The sequence below is a fragment of the Lissotriton vulgaris genome, chromosome 1_1, assembly GCF_964263255.1.
Source record: "Lissotriton vulgaris chromosome 1_1, aLisVul1.2, whole genome shotgun sequence".
In the NCBI taxonomy this organism is placed as follows: domain Eukaryota; kingdom Metazoa; phylum Chordata; class Amphibia; order Caudata; family Salamandridae; genus Lissotriton; species Lissotriton vulgaris.
In genome coordinates, this window is record NC_141685.1 from 1,390,823,358 (window position 1) to 1,390,845,444 (window position 22,087).

Sequence of the window (22,087 nt, forward strand, 5' to 3'; positions counted from 1 at the left end):
TTAGAAGCCCACATGATAATGGAGAAGACGATGATACACATATAATTCGTAGAAACCTACATCTTACCGAACAACAGTATCAAAGCGAGCTGATGGACGAGGCAAGGCGCACATGGCTGGCATCCCAGAGCAGAATCGATCAGTGGGGAGTCAAGTCTGGCAAGTTACTTTATCACCTGTGTAGACAGGCTGTGACACCTATTCACCTTCCCCTATGTGCAATATACAAGGGGCAACCCTCACAGAACCGACAGAAATTGCATATAGCTTTGCACAATTTTACAAGGAACTATACAGTGAAGAAGCGTGGCTCAATGGTTAGAGAGGCAGACTCTGATGCAGAGGTCTGGCCCGGGACCAGGGTTCAATTCCCGCCTCGGCGGCTCTTGGACTCAATCTCCCCGGACCTGATAATTCTTGCCTCGGTGCCTAGTCTAATCATGGGTCCCACTCTGTGACTCTGGGCAATAGCTTGCTTAATCTCCACAACGGCCCCAGCAGCGCTTGGATGCCTGGCTTCATCTTGGGGGTGCCCAGGAGTGGACATCTCACAAGAAAGCCAGGAAGGGTTCCACAGCAGTATGAATACAGCGCTGCGAGACCTCAGGGTAGAAGTGCGCTATATAAATACAAACAGATTTACACATTTACATTTACACATTTACAAACAGAGGGAAGTCATACACATTTCGCTAATAGAGAGCTTTCTTGACGATATACCACCAAGCGCCATATAAGATGACTCATGCAAAGCCCTAATATGGCCATTACATTAGAAGAACCAACAACAGATGTACCAGAATTGCAAACAGGCCAAGCAAGCCCCTGGCCCAAATGGCTACCTCAGTAAATTTTACAAAGCTTATATAGCCCAATTGTGGCCCATATCCTCAGTGTAATTCAGGAAGCGGTTAAAACTACACGGCTGCCACCAGACTGGCGACACGCCGAAATAGTGGTATTTCCCAAGCCTGGAACACCACCTGAACATCACACCTCCTACCGCCCTATATCCCGTCTAAATACTGAAGCGAACATACTCGCCAAAGTCCTTGCGAATAGACGAATACCGTATATGTCACACCTGGTCGACCTAGATCAAGTGGGTTTTATGCCTCACTACTCTACGTGCTATAATATTAGAAGGGCCCACAACGCAATAGCAGCGGTAGATCGCCTGGACAGACCTGCCACCTTGCTGTAGGTGGATATGGACAAAGCTTTCGACTAAGTCAGCTGGATCTACCTATTCGGGCTCTTAAAATGCTATAACTTTGGCCCACAGTTCATAGCTCTTATATACAGACAGACTTGACTGCCACAGTTCAAGTAGCAAACAGTAGTTCAGTTCCCTTTTCCGTTAGATGCGGAACGAGACGAGGTGTCTCCCCTCCTTTTTACACTGGCTATTGAGCCTCTGTCCATCTGGATCTGGAAAGACGCGCTGATCAGGGGATTTGTGTGGAGAGTGGACATTTCAGATCGTATAGCACTATACGCAGACAACATACTATTTTTCCTTACGGACCCATATAAAACCGGCCCTAAAATTCTGCAGATAATGTGGATATTCGGGAAACGTCTGGCCTATATATGAATATACAGAAGTCAACCATTTGGCCACTACCGGGCGCAACAAATGAGCTGAGAACTTGACACAAGTCACAGAGGGGCTGCAAAACCTAGGGGTCTTCCTATCCGAGAAAACAGACCTCTTGGGATCGGAATTTAGGCACTGCCACTGAAAAGGTGCAAACTGACATACGACTCTGGGCAGGCTACCATTATCTCTATACTGGAGGTCTACGATATTCAAGATGGTATCTCACCCACAATTACTTTACCATTTGCAGAACCACCCGTATCCAATTTCACCATCCCGGTTTCAACACATCAACACTATGTTGGGGCAATTCCTTAGGGGAGGGGGTGCGCATTCCGCGTCGTCGCACTTCTCACCTTCTTCCAGTCACAGTACTTACTGTGGTGGGATTGCGGCCTCGGATGTACAGGCCTACCACGTGGCTTCACACCTTCAGGTACTGAATGACTGGCGATATGAACCACTATTGGGGATGTCATACACGGCATTACACTCAAATCATTTCAGGAGCTTAAAGACACATGCATAATTCCCAGTTCTATAAATATTTACAGCTCCGTCATGCTATCACCCCCACATAAACAAGCTGGAGTCACTTCCAGATTTCAATCCTCTGGTGGGCAAACTCCTGATGGGAGACCTAGAGGGGGGGTATCATAAGATATCCAAAAATCGACCAATCTCTCATTACACATAGCACCACAACGCTCGACACATTGAAGACTCCTTGGCAAACTGATTAAGGCCCCTTAGACTCTGATGATTTAACAAAGGCGCTGGAGTCCCCCCCGGGGGCAGCGATTTCATCACGCTTACGACTCATCCAATTTAAGTATCTTCATAGGGCATATTATACACGCTTCAGATTATGGAGAACCGGTCTGATTGACTCCCGTGTATGTCCAGGATGTCGGAGCGATGTAGGCACATTTCTACATACAGTTGCTCATGTATAGCCTTAGATCGGTTCTGGTCCTGAGTAATTCCATGCCCAACCGAAATGCTAGGATGGGAACTTCCCAAGTCCCCTTGACTCACACTGCTCTATATCACTGATGGAATTGGTGGTAACAGGTATAAATGTCATCTACTATGGCTTGGCCTAACCCTCGCTAAACGAGACATAGCTAGGCTATGGAAATCAGACAACTCCCCTACTGGCAGGGCATGGAAAAACGGGATGGAGTTTTGCATGGGTTTAGAAATACCTGTTTTCCAGGCGCATGCATGCCCACTGAAACACCCCAAAATCTGGCTGAGATTGGCAGTTACCAGGATCTCGTCTTGCCACAGCAGACAATGATGCCAGATTCTATATACTCTGAAATCCAGACATTTGATTCAAGGATATGACACGAACTGTGAAACATCTTCATCAGACTATGGTCTGTATCTAGATATGTCACATTTTACTAGAATGGAACTAATGCATTGGGGTTGAATTGTTGTAGTTGCATTGTTGTACTCTGTGATGTAACACTATTCAAGTATACCCATTAGTAACCATGTAGTCCATCGGACAACATGTCGCAGAAATCAAATAAAATGTATATTGAAAAAAAAAATTGCATCAATATTTTAAATTGTTAGATTTTACTTGGAGTTTTTGTATGTATGTTGCGTAAATTGATATGTGTGTGTTTTGTTTTATGGTATGTGTTTGCAATCCTTATATTTAATAAAGGATATATATTTGTGTAGTTTTGATTATGGTATAATATGTTTTTGCACAAGTTACATGGGGAAGGCCTTTGTGTATATAGCATGATGGGAAAGCAAGGCGCCTTTGACGTAAGCGAGGTACATTCTTACCTTAACAGTTTCTGTCTCCTGCCAATGGTGTTGTAAATTGCTTCTTAAGTGCCTTTTGTTTATCTGACTACTTCTATTTTACAGCATAATAGATTGTGTCCATTTCTTCTTGTCTTTTTTCTTTTTTCCATCTTTTTTTTTTGCTTTCTTGCTCTTCCTTATTTTTTCCTTCATTCTTACATTTTGCATTTTTTATTCCTTCTCTCGCCTTTGTTTTTGCCTTCTTTCTTGCATTCTTTTTTTCTTTTCCTGCCTTCATTCTTTCCTTCTTTTTTGCATTTTGCTTTCCTTGTTTTTTCTTACCATCATTCTTGCTTTCTTATTTGCCTTTTGTCCTTTTTTCCTTTCTTTCTTTTTTCTTTCCGTCTATCTGAACTTTTTTCCTTCACGCCTTTTTTCTCAAAGGCAAGAGTCTAAAAGCCAAAGCCAGAATTATTGGCTTTTTATAGTCCTTTGATAGCTAAGGCTTTTTATTTTTAAAATTATTCATATAATCATAGTTACTCATAAGGATTTTAAGTCAGACTTCATCCATTGGTCTGTGGTTTTGTCACTCACATTTCTCAAGAGTCTGCCCACTTCTGCCATTGGCTGACTTAATGAAAAGGTCCAGCATGCTGCCCTTTCACAAAACATCCACACACAAAGTAGTTCCATTCAATTCAGTCGTACCAAAGAACATTTTTGTCTTGAGGCATTGTTTGATTTTAAATTGATTAGGGCCTGGCAGCTTACCGGACAATAAAGTTAAGCAAAAACCACTGCAACATAAAACAAAAATTGACAAAAGGTTGACAGCCAACACCAGACCTATTGGCTTTGCCAGTGCTTGTTAATTACAAGAGATTTTGAAAGTGTTGTGAAGAAAAAAAACTAAAAATGTGCCTTGCTCTTTGTGGCGAATTCCTGAATTGCACATAGGTAGGAGTGCCAGCAGCACCAGGTCAGGCATCTTAGATCAGACAAGAAAAGAGACTAACGTGTTTATTTCAGTCTGCAGAGACAACCGACAATGGTACAAAGTGCAAACTAAAGGTTCCATAGTGCTTGCACTGCCAAGTGAACGATTCCCCTACATGGGCTCTCCAATAGGATAGTCCGTGAGAATTACATTTTCTAACAATTCCTAATGAAGTAGATGCGGTCATACAGACGACCAAAGACACATCTGTCACAAAACAATGCTTGAGTTTACAACCAAAATGCAATTAACAGTTCGCATATTTGCCCAAAAAGATATCAGTTATGCTGAAGTAATTCGACAATAAGAATACTAAATAAAACACAAATAAATATACTGTACTCCTTGGTCATTTGGGAAAATCTCAGTCTGATTACGCCCCTGGCCCAAATGGGATAGCACAAGCGGTCTTTAAACATCCGACTTTAAGATGGGCAATCTTTTTGGCAGCGATGTTTAACTTTATTTTGGCAAAAGGAGTCACCCCTGGAATTTGAAAAGGTTTGATACTCCATCCCATCTTTAAGAGAGGTGCTGCATCCTTACCAAGCAACTATCATTCAATTGCGCTTTTGGATACAGATCGTAAGTGCTTCTCTACACTGCTACTCAGTGACCTGGAAGCATGGCCATCAGGCAATAGACTTCCATTCAACTAAACTGGATTTACAAAGAGCCAAGGCACATTACCAAACCTTTTAGCAGTGGTACTGATCCTCAGTAGAGCCAAGGTCACAGGCATTCCTCTTTATAAGTGCTTTGTTGATTTCAAGGCAGCGTTTGACTGTGTCTGGCGCTGCATGTTATGTGCAAAACTACAACAGTGCGAAATCCCACCCAACATCTTGAGAGATATCAGGATGCTATATTCAGACAACTGTTTTAAGATAAAGAATGGGGGTGGTACCCACTTGTCAATGGAAGTGAAAACATCAACCAGGCTAAAAGAAAGTTGCTTTTTAGGACCTCATTTCTTTAATCTATATATTACAGACCTCTACGAGGAATTAGATGGCCAGATATCTCATGCCCCAGCCTTAGTGGCCTGCCATTGCCAAATATTCTGTGCGCAGACAATCTGCTTCTTCTTAGCAACATCAGAATAGGCCTGCAGAGATTACTGAACTGCCTTGTATCATATACAAAGGACAATGAGCTAGAAATAAATAGTAAAAAGACAAAAGCGATCTCACTTAGTGCCCACACCTTAAATCAATGCAAATGGTACCTTAGTGGAGACACAATTGATGAACCCCCTGCATTTGTGTATTTAGGAGGCAAGAGAGATTTAAGAGCTGCGTATGGACACCAAAGAGAGGCTATTAAGGGAAAAGGCACTCAACAATGCCTTTACAACGCTAGCAGATTCCATTCGGGGGCACAATCTCAAAACATAGGTAGCAGTAACGAAGGCTAAACTGTTAACTGCCCTCTCATATGGCTCAGAAATAATTATAGGTGAACAGGACAGCCTCCTTAAAAAAAAGTGTGATAAGATCTTATAAACAATTCTTCTGGCTACCAAGATCGGCATCGCCCACCCAGGTCAGGCTAGAGAGCTCACTGACAAAGCAGTCACTTGCCAGTTGTGCGAAGTCTGTTAAATGCTGCCATAAACTGCAGTTAGACGCAGAGTGTACACTGGCTAATCTAGTCTAAAATCAACCTCCAAAGGGGGAATTGTGAACATAAAATAAGACCTCGAGAAAAAGCATTGAAATGCTCGATATTGGAGACCTATGGAAACTGAATATATCTGACTAAGCTTTCAGAAAAGCAGTAAATTAATCCATTAAAATGCAAAGTTAGATGGACAATAAAGACAAGGTGTCCATGCAGTTGCATGGGTTGTTGGTCTGAAATTTTACAATGCCCAAACAGAGCCTCCCCTCCTGGAGGCCACTAACCCCCTGAAGATTAAACAGATTATTGACATTAAGATTTGGTGGTATTCCAACCTTAGTCTTTTTCCCAAAGTGGAAAGAAGATGGCCTAAGAGGAGGCCAGAAATACCGCCTATGTCATCAGGCTGGCTAAACATTGCAGCAAGTCTATCTGTATCTGACCTGCTCTGGCCCTACAACGAAGAAGTATGCTAAAAAAAAAACATATTTCAATGGACTAGGGCTCAGGTCCTTGGGAACAGCTCCAATTCAGTCATTAGATCCAAGGAACACAATGCCCATCATTCGATTGGTACAGTTCTTAGACATTTTTAAATCAGTTGCCAAAGAATATGCATGTACTCAGGTGGGGGGTCAAGACGAATGGTGAAGGCCCGTGTAACTTCTGAAATACACTTACACTATGGCGGGTTACTATGGACTATGTAACTTTTTTTGCCTATACCGCCAGTTTGGGAATCAGCTAAACACTCCTCTTATGATCAAATATCAGCATTTTTGCACGTTGTGCGTAAATTTGAGCACTGTATAGGCCTCCGCCAACTTTTAATATCAAATATTAGCATTTCTTGCACTTTCTGCGTAATTATGCACATAGTATAGACCACTGCCATTAATGTATTAGTTAAAGCCAGTAACTTCCGCACCACAGAAACAGAAACCTTCTTTAGGAAAATGGTAAAAACCTGGCTCTATAGGGCAGACTGAGGGCCCGAGGGCCGGACCTCCTGAGATGTCCAGCATTACACTACTAACCGCTTGGCGCCGGGTCACCTCTGATTGAGGTAGCTGTCGCGCTTTAAAAGCGTCTGTATTATTATTATTATGGGATGCCAGACAGAATTAGGGCTATTCTGCCTGCCTTATGGCCACTGACCAAATAAGAAAGAAGATCTGCACAGTTGCACACGTTCTCGAACATGTTAGCAACATTAGAACCAGCTAAACCGCTCTTTAAGCGTAATTTTGCACATTGTATAGGCCTCTGCCATTTCTGTATTAGTGCAGGCCGTTATGGGATGCCATATAGAACTAGGGCTATTAGGCTTGCCTTCTTACCACAAACCAAATAAGAAAGAAGATCTGTACAGCTGCACTTTGCGCACTCTCTGGCACATGCAGGCAACATAAGAAGTAGCCAAATTGCATTTGTGTATATTGACTGCATATGATTGATTATTCTTCGCCCAATTTTTATCTTATTTATTGTGCTTTGAATTGTAATTTTTAACTAAGTTTATGGGTTTTATTGACTGATAAACGAAAATTAACTACTACTACATCTAGGTTGTAGGGTGCCACCTTATACTTCCTCCACATGCTAAAAAAATATATATATTGTTTAACAGGAGTCCTGAAACAATGCAGCTCAAAATTAAAACCACAGTACTAAAAACCATGGATGCAAAAACAAACCTTAAGGGTGTGTATTTATTAATCATAACTCCATCCTATTTCCGGCGAAATAATTTTGGAGCATTGCCTTGATAGTAGGCAAACCGTTACTAAGTATTAACCAGGATGTGGGCTAGGTGAATAAATAAATAGCGCCAGGAAGGCAACATAAATATCCTCTAAAACCTAAAACAGCGTCTAGGGGTGCAGAGTAGAGTGGCATAGAACAGCAGAGTGCCGTGGCATATAGTGGTGTGATGTGGAGTGAAGTGGCATGGAATGCAGCAGTGCAGAGTAGAGTGACGTAGAATTCAGTGGAAAAGAGTGCAGAGTTGTGTCGTAGAATGCAGTGGTGTAGAGTTCATTAGCGCAGAGTGGCGTAAAGTACAGTGGTGAAGAGCAGAGTGCAGTGGCCTAGAGTGCAGGGACACAGAGTTGAGTGGCGTAGAGTGCAGTGTTGTAGAGTAAATTGTTTCAGAGTAGAGGGAAGTTGCATATAGTGGAGCAGTGCAGGGTAGAGTGCAGTGGCATAAAGTTTAATGGGGTAAAGTGTTTTGGAATGCAGTGGTGTGGAGTTAAGTGGCATACAGTGCACTGGCGTAGAGTGCAGGGCTGTCAAATAGGCTTTGATCTAAAAAAGAAGGGAAGTTGAGTGTTACAGAGTAAAGTGCAGTGGCGTATAGTGCAGTGTTGCAGCGTGGAGTGGCAGAGTTGAGCTGGGCAGAGTAGATTGGAATGACCTAGACTGGAGTGGTGTAGAGTACAGAGGCAAAGAGTGCAGTGGAGTTGAGTAGAGTGCAGAGGCGTGGAGCGGAGTAAAGTGGAGTGGTGCAGAGTAGAGTGTAATGCCATGGAGTGGTGCAGAGCAAATTAGAGTGGCGTAGAGTGGAGTGTGCATGGTGTGATAGCACACTGCCATTATGGACAGCACATTTTAAATTAAAATAATCATGACATTTGCACAGACAAAGTTTTACTGTGTGGAACGATAATGTGTGGAAATGGCATCACCTACTGTATCGATTGGTTTTGATCATATTACAGTATCTGTTTCCAACCCAGTTCAGAATTAACAAAAATATGCTGCATGTGTGTTCATACTAGAACTATATTCAGACATACTTGCACAGTTCATGTAAATGTTGTCTGCTAGGAAATAAAAGCGCTGCAACTCCCAGTATCCAGGACGATTGTCAGAAATCCTCAATCTGAAGTCCAAGAAAGAAAAGTAAACACCAACCTCCCATGGAATACAGAGACTGACATCTGACCTCTGTCTTTGAATGCATAGCAAATGTAAAAAGATAAGAGGAAGGTTTAAAGACCCATTTACAGAAAGGAGCACTTGTGGAACAATACAAGGCAAGTTGATGTGAAAAGGCTTTGCTCCATTGGAACACACCGTGGACAGCATAAAGTAAATAAAGGCAGCAAATAGAAAGCCAGAAAATGTGAGTTACAAACCACAAAGTAAAGGGTAAGCAACGGGCAAAATATATTCCCGGGCAGCTTTCTGAATGTACCCAAGATGTCGTTAGCAAACCAGACAACTGCGCTGTCTGGTAGGCTTCGACCTTATGACCTCCCTCATTACAGAGGAACTTTGTAAGATGGTAAACAAAGCATTACTTAGGGTGGGAAATACCACCTGCCAATTTATCCAGTGGTTTAAAGTCATCTTCTAACTTGATGCCACTAATATTATCCAGATATGCTGGGCCAGCTTCAACGCATTTCAACACATGGAAAACTCACTTGAGAGGTCCCCATGTTTACTATGGTTTCAGAAATCAGCCACTGTATGCTCATTTTGTCTACCAAAGAAGGAAAAAAAAAAAGAAATCAACACAGCAGTATGTAAAACTTAAGGGGAGAAACAAGAAAAATCAATATCTTCCTTAAAGCTCAAAGATCTGGCACTCTGCTTTCCCCTCCTTACGCTGTGTGGCATTTGCGACCATGTTTGCAAGGAATAGGAAGGAGTCTCCAATGACCGAGCCTGGAATTTGGAGTTGTAGTTTAGTTAATGACAAAGGTCTGGACACCTCAACCTAAGCAAATTGCTGAGCGATCCTCAGAGATTTTCAGGCAACGAGGAGTCATACCATAACTGGTCTTCCAGCTATTGTTGAGTGGCCGAAATTATATTATAAACTTTGTATGTGTGGTTCTGGGGTGACAGGCGATTGTGATCTAACCCAAAAAAGTAGGTTGGATGAATTATCGATACTTGATTCTTACTTCTTCTACACTATTTGGTTTCGACACAAAACAAGTCACTCAGAGGCAAAAACAATATCTGTCCCCTGGAAAGCCTTAATCCACTTGCTCACTACTACCTTCCTTTACTTACTTGCAAGAATTACAGCACTAACATTCATAACTCATTTTCCTCTCCACCACTAGTTACAGTCCTGTGAATTCTGGTTATTTATCTGTTAAATGTTGTTAACTATTTGCACAAATTACCATTACACTAGATATTCCATGAGTTCTCAGTTATCTTCTGGACTCCCATCCTCATCTTGTGTCGCACAAAATATTACCAAGCTTAGTAGCATTCATCTAGTTCCTGCAAAACATTTTGTTGCTTCTCTGGCTCAACAATGTCTCTCTTGACACGCCACCTTGGTCAGCAACAGCAGCGCCAACGTGAGTGGAGAATTGCTCCCCTTCTCTTTCAGGTATGAATGAGTCAGAGAAACTCAGCCCTCTACTGATCTTGTTGCAAAAGACGTTGTCTGGAAAAATGCTGGTGTCAGTTCCCCTCAAACAATCCAGGCCAGTCCACAGGAAAAATAAATTCAACTGTAGAAAAAAAGGAATCCCCTACTAACTTGCAGCCATGGTCACAGAAGTTCTGTACCCACTGCCACAGAACAGACGGTTATTAGCCATATCTTGTTACTGTTTCCAGGTATTGCAGTACCTAGTGCTGCAGAAAGACCTAGCCGTCATTTCATTGCAATTCGTCCATGCATGTCAGGAGACCTCAGGGGTTGAAAGCTCGGAGTTCTAAGAAGCCCAGCGTCTCATCCCGCCAGCACATCTTCCTCTATGGGAAGCTCTTTTTAAACAAAATATCCTGTGCCCCCACGGTGGCTAGGGCATGAGGCGCAATCCCCGACAAGTGGATGACATTCGATGCAGCAGAGAGGAAGCATAATTGTACCTTGGAGAATGTGAAACTATCATGTTAAGTTTTGTACAGTGACGACTTGCCACAGCTGTGGTCACTTTGGGGTAGCTCCACATCAAGAAGGCCACATGGTGTAATCATTTTCACTGGAGAAAGATTCCGGTCTTCATCATCGCCAAGCATTTAATGTTGGAGATGCTTCCGAGCTTCGACTATAGAGCAGCCAGGATAATGCAGTGAGAACTCAAAGGTTGACCTTGAGACAAACTCTGATACAGGAGTGGGTGGCCAAATATATCAAAGTGGTTCTAGAGGTAATCGGTGCTGAAGTATACAGTTACAATGAGTGCCCTCCAGCACACTAGGTGTGCCCTCCAAACACTTATTTCCTTGAAAAAAGTGTTTGGTCAACAGGAGCCAGGCCGGGAAGGTCAAGTCTGTCTCAAAGTTTCTCCTGGGAGCCTCAAAACAGGGAATACAATCCAAATCTGATATTAAATCTCTCTTTGGATGGTACATAAAAGTGGTAATTTGGCTCTATATCACTGACGGGTAAACCGGTGTTGAAATTGATTTCAGTAGAACCACAAATAGGCCAGATTTCTTTATTGAATTATAAATTCTCTGATTGCTGAACCATGGCAATAATGACTCCTCATGAAAAGTTTCCGTAACCTATACTTGATTAGTCATCGATGTATCTCTAAAGTCAGCTGACTCCATTTAAGAAGACTTTAACAGTATAATCAAGACTTAATATTTGGATTCTGAATTTATTGTTATTATAAAAAGCCCTGAAGAAGATTCCGTTAATTGTCTATACAGGAACAAAACGCACTGGCTGGCATATCTATATCATCTATGAAATAAAAGTCAAAAGAAAAAGAAACACTTTGGACTATTTATCTTATGTTCAGTGCACCTCCATTTTTCCACAGAAATTCGGCCTGATAAGGCTACATTTATAGAGTGAGGAGCTACCATTTACGTCCGTCACCTTGTAGCTTCTTTTTTGTTATCAGTACTGTTTCAATTACTTAAAATATGCAATATCAGCTAACTCATAATATTGAATATAGAAAAAAAACACTCCGTGGCTTTCAGTAGACTTTAGTACTGCAATATTAATTTGGTAGGCCTCTAAGACTATTTCAATACACTTCCAGAAATGGTTATAAACTTTGTTCCTTTTCAATCTTCTAAAAACGCATGCACTCCCCCGCCTCCGATTAGGAACACCAGGCACATTGATTAACCAACAATCTAATTACTAATATCAGTACTCTAAATGAACCACCAATCTAATTACTAATATCAGTACTCTAAATGAATCAACTTTGCCTCTAGCTACATCAAAACCCGCAATCTTAGATCACCAATCGCAATACCAATTTCGGAGCCTCTTACCTGCTAGGTTCACTTCACTGGAACTCCCCACTGTCTGTCATTCGTGAGACTGGCTTGTTACAGGAGTTCAAAATTGCACTTCAAGGATAGTTGACGCAACAAAACAATAAGGAAAACCATGCATTATCATATAACTGTATACTGGTCTTTACTGTGCCTTTCGATTTTCCTTAAGATATGTGTTCCTTAGTTAGGTGTCAAAACAAAAGTTCATCTTCCTCAGCGATTACAATTACAACTACACTAGCGATTAAGGAAAGCTCAATCCAATGCTAGAGCCACAGCCAAATATCACAGGCCTAACAGGGTCAGACAATAAGCACATATGGAAAATAAGCAAAAGGTGTGAGGTAATACATTCAGTTTGGACACAGATTACAACCAGCCATGCGAGTTGCCTGATTTTGTATAATCTGTTTCACTGAATTGCATAAGTGTGTGCAAATACCTTTAGTGGGATATTTAATGAGGCCAAAGAAAGCTAGTAACAGGGGTAAGGAGAAACAGTGGGCAAGAGAAGACGGTCATATTTTAGGGAGCTAAATGTTGTAAAAAGGATGTGGTCAGAGCTGCAAGAGAAGCACAGAGATACCTATTTGTCTACATTACAAACTCATCAGGTTTCCCTTGTTCTAACCACAATAGGTGTTGTATTCTCATATTTTCAAAGGACATTAGAGGAAATGTATTAAGGATATTTGCCACACTATGGCATTCAAGGACAGTGAGTTTCAGGTGCAATTGTAATCATATGGAGAAATTTCAGGAAGTCCTAGGGTGTATTTATAAACCACCCTGCGGCAGAGACAGTGCCACTTTAAGACCTATAGTACAACTTGTCACTTTCTATGCTTTTTGTGTCTGGCTTCTTTTGCCTTTGAGTTGCAGCAGGGAGAAGGAGAGACAACGAAGCATGTGGGCAATGCGTACCTGTAGGCACTTGAGAAGATAAATGTCCCTCCAACTATTTTTACTTGGGAGGCTAATGGAATCAGTAGCAACTAAATAATACTAATAGTGCGATAGGGAGGATGGTGCCTCAGATCAGGACACGAACTTCCCTGCTGTGATTATACCAAGTTTATTAAACAAAAGGAGTTTGCATTTTTCGATGCAATCAGCATCTACTCAAGATATTTTCAAATCTATAATGGAAAAAAAGTCACATAAAGTGGTCCTAGGACAGTATGCTAAACACCAGGTAGGACAGGCCTTGGTAAAGCCAATGGGTTGGCCTTGACAAGCTGGCGTAATGTTTATTTTTTTATACTGCAAGGATATGATACAAAAATAAATAGAAAACATGCCACCACTAAAGGTGGGGGTCAACGCATGCAATGCAAATCTGAAATAAGTTTTTAAAAAAATAATAAGTTCATATCATTTCAATTGAAAAGAAAGAGCAAGTGCGTTTAGAAATGGTGTAAAATAATTTCTCGTTTTAATGCACTTGACAGGAAAATACAATTGTTACTGGTGCAAGGAATAGCTACTATCAGATTTAATTTACTGTAACCTGAAGACAGAAGCATCTGCCTTCCTGAACAAGTCAGGGTACTGAGTCTGGTGATACGTCTAATTGGCATTTCCACTCCAACTGGAGACTTTATCAGCTGATAATTACTCCAATGGGAATGTAATAGGCATCATAATAATAAGATATTAGTTAAGAACGTTACACTAGACACATCCCAAACACTGGTAAAGGAAAGCGATCTCCATAAAAGAGTTCTTGGCACACATGAAGTGGGACTCCCTGAAATCATAAGTTGTGGCAGGGAGTCACAAGTGAACAATCAAGGATAAGTAGTCGCACAGACATTCTTAGCACTAAAGAATGCTTATTGGGCTATACAAAGACCCTAAAACGAATATGGTTATGTTGACATTCCTAGATTGATCACTGCTTCCGGCAAGACCTGCTTCTAGAAGACCCCTGACACCCATTGATGTCCACCTAGCACACCACCCGATACACTGGTCTGAAGAACATGGTTCAGCACTGCCCAGGGAGGAATTAAGGTGTCCAATTGCTAAACAATGGAAAGTATTGATAATAGTTCTCTCTAGGAACAATATGCATCAATAACCCCTGAATTCGCAGTTCAGTGTTAGAACAGACAATGTATAGTCTGAAATGAAGGGGTTATTATGCTGGCTCAAAAGAAAAAGGGCACCATAAAAATCATACATAATTTCTCGTACAGGCCCAAACAAAAAAGGAAAGCTCACTGCAGTGAGGCCTCCGAGTTATACCACCACACCCATGCTATAACAATGTTGCCAATACGATTCTACGGTTATCCATGGACTACACTACACCACACCAGCAATGTTTTTTATGGCGATTATCTGTTTATTTCATTGTTGTAGTTTTGCTATAATGTTTCTCTGGTCTAATACGATGTACAACATAATCGCAACAGTTACAGGGGGAACTAAACCCAACATTGATAAACCCACTGATCCGGCTATCAAAACACCACAAGTACCAGTGACTAACCCAAAACCAAAGCCTACCTTGGTCCCTGCGAAGGCAACTGCATCAAAAGCCAAACCCTCTGTTACCCTTCCCCGAGAGGGGCACATTCTAACTAGAGAACCCACAATGCAGCCAAATAAGAATAACATTGACTGAAGTCGTCCCAGGAGACGAGCGGTGAACTTGCCCCCGGAGGCAAGTCCCTACGTTGTAGTCATGACAGGGGTGCCAGAATTGGGTGAGGCCGATGAGGAACCCAATTGGTCTTTAAAAAACAAAGTCCAATACTGGCTTAACATAAATCGGCCCCTACCATCTAACCGTGTAAGCAAGATTCTGACGGTTCGTAGGGTAACGTGGGTGGGCCACGAGCGAAAATCAGTCCAAGGTGACTGTATACTGGTTAATTTTGCGGACCCTCAGACAGCTGACCATGTGTGTGCATTGAACACACAGGACATACATGAGGGGATCGCAACCAGACGTCTTTCTTTTTTATCCCCCAAGGAGTGGCCCGACACGTGATTGGTACAATGACACTGATTGGCACACAGTAGGGCGCCCCACAAGGGGTGGGGACTTGGGGGGCACAGGGCTTAAGAGACCAGGTACACAGGGACATCTGGGGTAGCTTCCCGACAGCTAACAGATTCAGTTGCCTAGAGATGGTTGACTGACAGCTAAATCCCACTATCTCATCTGAGGACGAGAGGGTGGACCTTGCATCTCCGAGGGGTGGAGTTGATGGGTGCGGCGAGCTGCCCACCGTTGGCGGGCCGCCCACGGCATCCAGGCCAACCAAGAAATCCTCCCCCAAAATTTTTAAGAAGAGTCCTATCCTCTTTGACCGGAATAGTCCGATGGCCATTCAGGAATTAGCTGATCCAGGTATAAGCAACAGCACCAATATAGATCTGTGTGACAGGGGTTATATCTCTATTGTCTCCTGGAATTTGGCGGGCCTGGTAAATAAACTAGACACCCCGGATTGGGGGGCATTTATAGATTCATTTGACATCTGCCTCTTCCAGGAGACATGGGCAAGAGAAGACCTTAGGCGTGAAGGGTTGGACACATTCTCAATCTGGGCGAATTGGAAGGGGAAGAGACGCCCGTCTGGTGGACTAGTTATCTGGGTGGGATCCCATTTGGGCTGCAAAGCTAGGGCTCTCACAACTAACTCTTCAGACGTTCAATGTGTACTCCTGGAATGGCCTAATGCCGCAAAACTGGCACTGATTAATGTTTATTCTAGACCAGTGGGCATAGCCAAAGTTTCTAGTGCCATTGAGGAGCTATCATTGTTTCTGAGTACTATCCCCAAGGTACCCAGTTTGTGGTCGGGGGAGATTTTAACTGTCAATTTGAACCCCTCCCATTATTTTTACAAGGTGCGACCACTGAGGAGGATGACCAAAGGGGAATTCCTAAACTGGCTGGCCCCCCAGTGAAGTCCTGGACACCTCTAGCGACACAGATCATGTGCCTAACCCTAGAAAATTCTCTAAGGGCCTGTAATGGCCGGGTTAGTGGAGATATTCCCCCTAAACCAACCTTCAACAAACCGGGGCACAATTCCCACCTGGATTACATACTGGTGGAAACGTCTGAATGGGCCAGAATTGTAGATTTTAAGGTTTCCCCGCGAGATGATAGCGACCATAATGCGTGGAGCTTAAAAATTTCGGTCCCTGGTGTTACATTTTCTACGCAGGGAGGTGATGACCTCATGAACCCGAGCATGATTTTATCTAGTAACCGGCGCAGAGTCCAATGGTCTAAAATTGTAGGAAGTCCTATGGATCTCCAGAGGCTCTATGCAATGTCTGTTCCAGTCTTGCAAAAAGTTGAAAACCTCATTCACCAACTCCCGTCAGAGGAGAGCCACAGAGATCTTGGTTCAATTCATTTGGAGTTGTGTAGTACCCTAGCCGAGGTGCTGAATCCTGTGCAGAGGGCCAAGAATGGGAAGGGGATGCGCGCCTCATGGTATAATGCCGCCTGCAGGAAGGCTGAAACCGACCTACTTGAGGCCATGAAGCAACATGATAACATTTCACTGGTCAGAGCTAAGAGGAAGGAGTATAAATACCTTATTTCTAATGCCAAGATTGAATGGGATGAAGACAACTGGACAGACATGACGGCCGCTCACAAGTTTCGAGACGCCCGGAAATTCTGGCAGATCGTCAAAAATGGCACGTCCGAACCCACTCCGGCAGTAGAGGCAAATATTGCACCTAGTGCATGGGAGGATCACTTTAGATCTTTGTATGCCCAAGTCACTGTGGATCCCTCTGGTGACCAGGGACACTTGGTGGTAGGTATGACCCCTGCGCCATTTCCTGAAACGGATAAATTCACCCTGGCAGAGGTTGGGGCAGCTATCGCCAGACTCGCTGCAGAAAAAGCCCCAGGGTTGGATAAACTCCTTCGTGACCTATTTAAAAACGAACCCATGGTCTGGGTTCCTTACCTACAGGTCTTATTTAACGCAATTCTTGGAGGAATGATGGTGCCTATTACTTGGCTGGGGGCGGAGATTGTTCGCATCTTCAAGAAGGGTTCACCTCTGCTCCCAGTCAACTATAGGCCCATCAGTCTAATTGACGTCCCCCAAAAGATCTTTGCCAGGCTGATCTTGGATCGCCTCTTAGAATTGATGCTAGACCACTCAGTCCTGAGCCCCTATCAAGCAGGGTTCAGGAACAAAGTATCCACTATAGATCAAATCTTTCATCTTACCATCCTGTTCTGGAAAACGGTACAGCTGGAGGGTGGCAGCCTCTACACTGTATTCGTTGACCTACGAGCAGCCTTTGATCTTGTACCTCGTAGGAAACTTTGGTCTGTGCTTTCCGGCCTGGGGGTCCCGCAACATCTCTTAAACATGGTTGTAAGACTACACACTGACAACTACGCCCAGGTCAGATGTGGCAGGGAGGGAATACTGTCCAACAGATTCCCCGTTGGCAGCGGGGTAAGACAGGGTTGTGTGCTTGCACCGACCCTGTTCTGCCTCTATGTCAACGGGGTAATCGCCCACTTGAATGGGGTTGAAAATAGCGACGCCCCTAAACTCGGAGGCAGCAGGGTGCCGGCGATTATGTTTGCAGACGACACCCTGCTGCTGTCCAAGCCGCCAATGGGGATACGAGTTCTCAATGGTTTCGAGGCATTTTGTAAAGATCACGGCCTCGAGATCAATGCACTGAAGACAAAATATATGGTCTTCAACCCACCATCTAAAACTCGCTCTAATCCGTATATTGGCGCCAATTGGTTAGAGAGGGTCCGAACCTTCGAGTACTTGGGGATTACTCTAAATGAAAAAATGTCGTGGGGGCACCAAAGGGAGAAGTCACAGCTAAAACTGGCTCAAATAGCAGGCGGAATTATCAAGCTTGTCACTAAAAATAAATCTTCCCCTAAGCCGGTTGGTCCCCCATTAGAGATCTATAGAGCACAGGCTAGGGGTGCTGTCATGTATGGAAGTGAACTCTGGGGCTACACGTGTAATCAAGATTTAGTAGCAATTGAGAGTAAATTCATTAGACAACTCCTAGCACTTCCCCCTAGCACTCCCCTGTTGCCAATGAGACTGGACTTGGGCTTGAGACCCCCTTGATGAAGATATGGGACTGCGGCCCTTAATATTCTGGCGCAGGATATGGACTGTACCTGAGCTAGTTAACTATAGGCAAGAACTCCAAGAAATTCTTACTCTACCAAATGTTGGGAAAATTCCCTGGTTAAAATACATAAAGATAGAACTAGGGAAATTAGGGTTACCCACTTTATGGTCTGACCCATTGTTATCATGTTCCCGGGTCACGCAGAAACAGCTTATTAATCATTACCGGGAAAGCAAACTTGCTACACATCTGCAAAGAACAGGCCTAGGTACTTTAACGATATCATTCTTAAATACTAAGGACATCTACAGGTTTGAAACCGTTTTAGATGTTATATTCCCAACTACCATTAGGAAACTGTATCTTCAATGGAGGTATGATAGTTTGCCAATACGGGCCTATACCTGTAAATGGGCTGAATCTTCCCCGACCCATTGCCCATTGCAAATCTGAACAGGAAACTGATCTGCACATATTGTTTTTTTGCAATGCATACGCGCAGGAGAGGAGGAAATTGATTGTCCCAGTGTGTAAAAACCTGGGGTTCACCCACTGCTTGCATGCATATAGGGTCTTTAAGACCGATCTGTCTGGGCATATAGTTTTCGCTTTAGCTAAATATTTGGGGATATTTTGGCACAAGAGAAGACACTTTTTAGTTGGAGATGTATGACAATTGTCAAAATACAACTTTATAACAATGACAATGTTTGTATGTTAAAGGCCGGGCCCTATTCTTATTCCTGTGTATTGGTTTTATATGTTCTAATGTTTTATTATTTTAACATTTTAACTATAACTACAATGTTTATTAATGTATGTACCTGTATCTTTTATGGCATATGGCGCCGAAATAAAGATCTTGATGATGATGATGATGTTTATTTCATTGTTGTAGTTTGGCTATAATGTTTCTTTGGTCTAATACCCTGGACAACAGAATCGCAACAGTTCCAATCGTTAGGACTAGGTAGACAATATCCACATATTAAATATGTGACCTACAATGCTTAAATGTAAAAAAGTTAATACAAACTTTACTGCAAACTGAAGACACAGTTTAAACTCAAATGGGTGGCAAAAGAAAACAAAGAAATAATGGAAAGGAAAAGTGAAAAAAAACACAAGCAAGTGTTGGCCTATATGCTTTTGCATTTAAGGGCACTTCTTTTTAGGATGATGTGAACATGGTCAGCCAAAACGGAGTGCCACTACCCCATGCTATATGCTTTGATTGGAGGAAGCAAAAACTGAATGGCAGTTGAAAAAACTGGGAGTATTAGAGCAGGCACAAGGGCTTTACATTAATTATATATATATATATAACATGAGCTTGCAAGACGCTAAAGTTGTGGTTGAGCGAGTCCTAAAACAAATCATTTAGAAACAATAGAGTTCTCTGCTTTGTGATACCAGCCAAGCTGTGACAAAGCAACAGGAGTGTAAACACAGAAACTCGGATGCGGTCGGTAAAACCAGACAAATACACATTGACGTATACTGGATTCCAAGCCAACTCAATCGTTATTTTTTCGTGTACAATACACAGCAAAAATAAATCGTCTTACTCAAGATGTAGAACAATATTAGGGGCAGAATGGATAGCATGTTTACTATTTTTTTTCTGAGCAAACAATTTTGCAGCAAGGGCGTTATTTATATTCCTGAGCGAAAAATACTCATAATGGTGGGAGACAAAGTATAGCGGTTAAAGTAACTATGCGATATAAGAAGCCGCGCCAAGCTCAACAGAGATACATTTCCAGACGCCCAATACAAGTTGATCGCTATCAAGTCTTACACTTTTGCCCTTCTTAAAAGTATCAAATTAAATTCCGATCTATTGTCAAATAAAAGTTTTCCCGGGGATTGGATTTAAGAGTTATGTGATAATGGTACTTTCCACGTCTGGTAAATACCGTTCCATATTCCGTCTAACTTTTGAGCGCCTAAGCCTCCAAATAGAATTAACGGTGGATCTGGGACACGTTTGTGTCTCACCATACACGGCCTCAAAACAAAATAAGAATCTACACAAAACGTATATACGTTAAAGGCATTTCAAAATAAATTCTCGAGAGAGCAATTACGTATAAAGGTATTAAGGTACTCCGAGCTTACCCGCTACAGGTATTCTCATTCTTGAAGCTCTAACACGTTAGCGTTCTGGAACCACCTAGGTACAATATATACAACAATTAATACTGTAGTTTATAAAGTATGCGTAGTTTATCAAATATGCTTAGTTTATGTCTAGTGAACGCAAACATGCATATGCAGATACATTGGTTCTGGTTAGGTAAAAGTTTAGAAACAACGTTTGTATGCATACCAGAGAGGATGGAAGTCAAATGAGAAACTAGGTCGCGGTCAGATAGGCTCCTCAGGTACAAGTGTCTTCTTCAAATTTAAAAGGAGGGGGACTAACGAGGAAGCAAACATTTGTTACCGGGTGTGACTGCGGGAGAAGGCAGCATGTAGCTTACGCAGAAAAAGAAATCACGGATAGTTCATGGCGCAGAGAAGGCAGTCACTTTGGGGGCCACTGACAGACGCCTGGCGTTTCCCCAAGGTGCTTGTGGTGGGGACGAGGGGTCGAGAAGAAGAGAAAGATCCGAGCGCCAAAGGAGCGAGAGAGCTCGGGTGATGCTAGACACTACTTGGGAAAAGGGCTGTTGGAAATGGAAACGTCAGACACTCACCACCAACCCGGAACCAGAGAATACAGGTAAGCTGCGCGCGCCGACACACACACTGCGCATGTGCGGCAAAGTGCTTTCACGCTCAGTGCGCATGTGTTGTTAGAAGAAGAGCGTCGATATTTTTTACGAAAGGATGGCTACAGGACATTAAAGCTAACAGCACGAACTGGCGCGTGCGCCTAATAGTATCACTTACATTTTGAAGAAAAAGGACAGGAAGCCTTATAAAGAAATAGTGAACCTGGTGTAACCAATATAATAAGGATTACTGGTAAGTAATCAGTAGAGCTGGGCAAGCCGAAAATTCACGGGAAGTGCCAGAGCCGACCCAGGGGGGTTGGCATGGCTCTAAGAACCAAAACACAAGCCGAGCCAACAAAAGAATTGTCATTTGAATCCAGATATGGATACCAAACTGGGGGAAAGGCCAGATTATGTGCTTGCAGTACAGTCCAGGCCGAATTCCACAGTAAAATGTACATCATGAATATTTGTATTGTAGAAGCGCTCCTAACACCCTTAGGCAATGCGCGCCAATTAAAACTGCACAAGTACAATTTATAATATGTAATAATATTTTATATATATATTTCAAATCTCTTCATTTAGAGTACCACAATTTAGTGGCGTACGGTACTAACTCTCAAAGCCGTGAGTTATGCATTTTACTGCTTCCGAAAACAGTTTGAAGACCCAGCTCTACATCCAGAGATGAAATTAGCAAAACTGCAAGAAAAAAAATTAAAGTTGCGGTGAAAACTTATCTTTTGAGGCTCATTTTCACTGCCGAGATTGTTCCTTCGTTAAGTAATTACGACTCCAGATGTCCCACCATTGTGTTAACATAGTCATTATGAAAGCAGACAACTGATAAATGGCACCCAGTGGGGCGAGGTGCATGAGAGGAATGGAGCAACTTGGGGTCTCCAGTCGCCCTGCTGAGGCTTCTCTGAATGGCACCAAAGTGCTACAGGATGATCTCTCGCTCAATGGAGACCAGTACTGGGTAAACGCGAAAGAAAGGAGTAGCTTTCAAATTCCATTGAA

General features: G+C 42.7%; 1 protein-coding gene across 2 annotated transcripts in view; it reads right to left on the minus strand.

Moving 5' to 3' along the window:
- The window catches only part of FAM3C (FAM3 metabolism regulating signaling molecule C), a 438,009-nt gene extending 416,878 nt beyond the window's left edge, over window positions 1-21,131 (minus strand). Inside the window, exons 1-2 of one of the 2 annotated variants that reach the window (XM_086966876.1) lie at window positions 21,041-21,131; window positions 20,460-20,514 (exon numbers count right to left, since the gene is read on the minus strand). In XM_086966876.1, the coding sequence (XP_086823002.1) occupies window positions 20,460-20,478 (19 nt within the window). In that variant the 5' untranslated portion in view covers window positions 20,479-20,514; window positions 21,041-21,131. Of the gene's footprint in view, window positions 1-20,459; window positions 20,515-20,670 lie in introns of both variants that reach the window. The other variant, XM_086966871.1, reaches the window with a different exon arrangement.
- Between the last annotated feature and the right edge of the window lie 956 nt (window positions 21,132-22,087).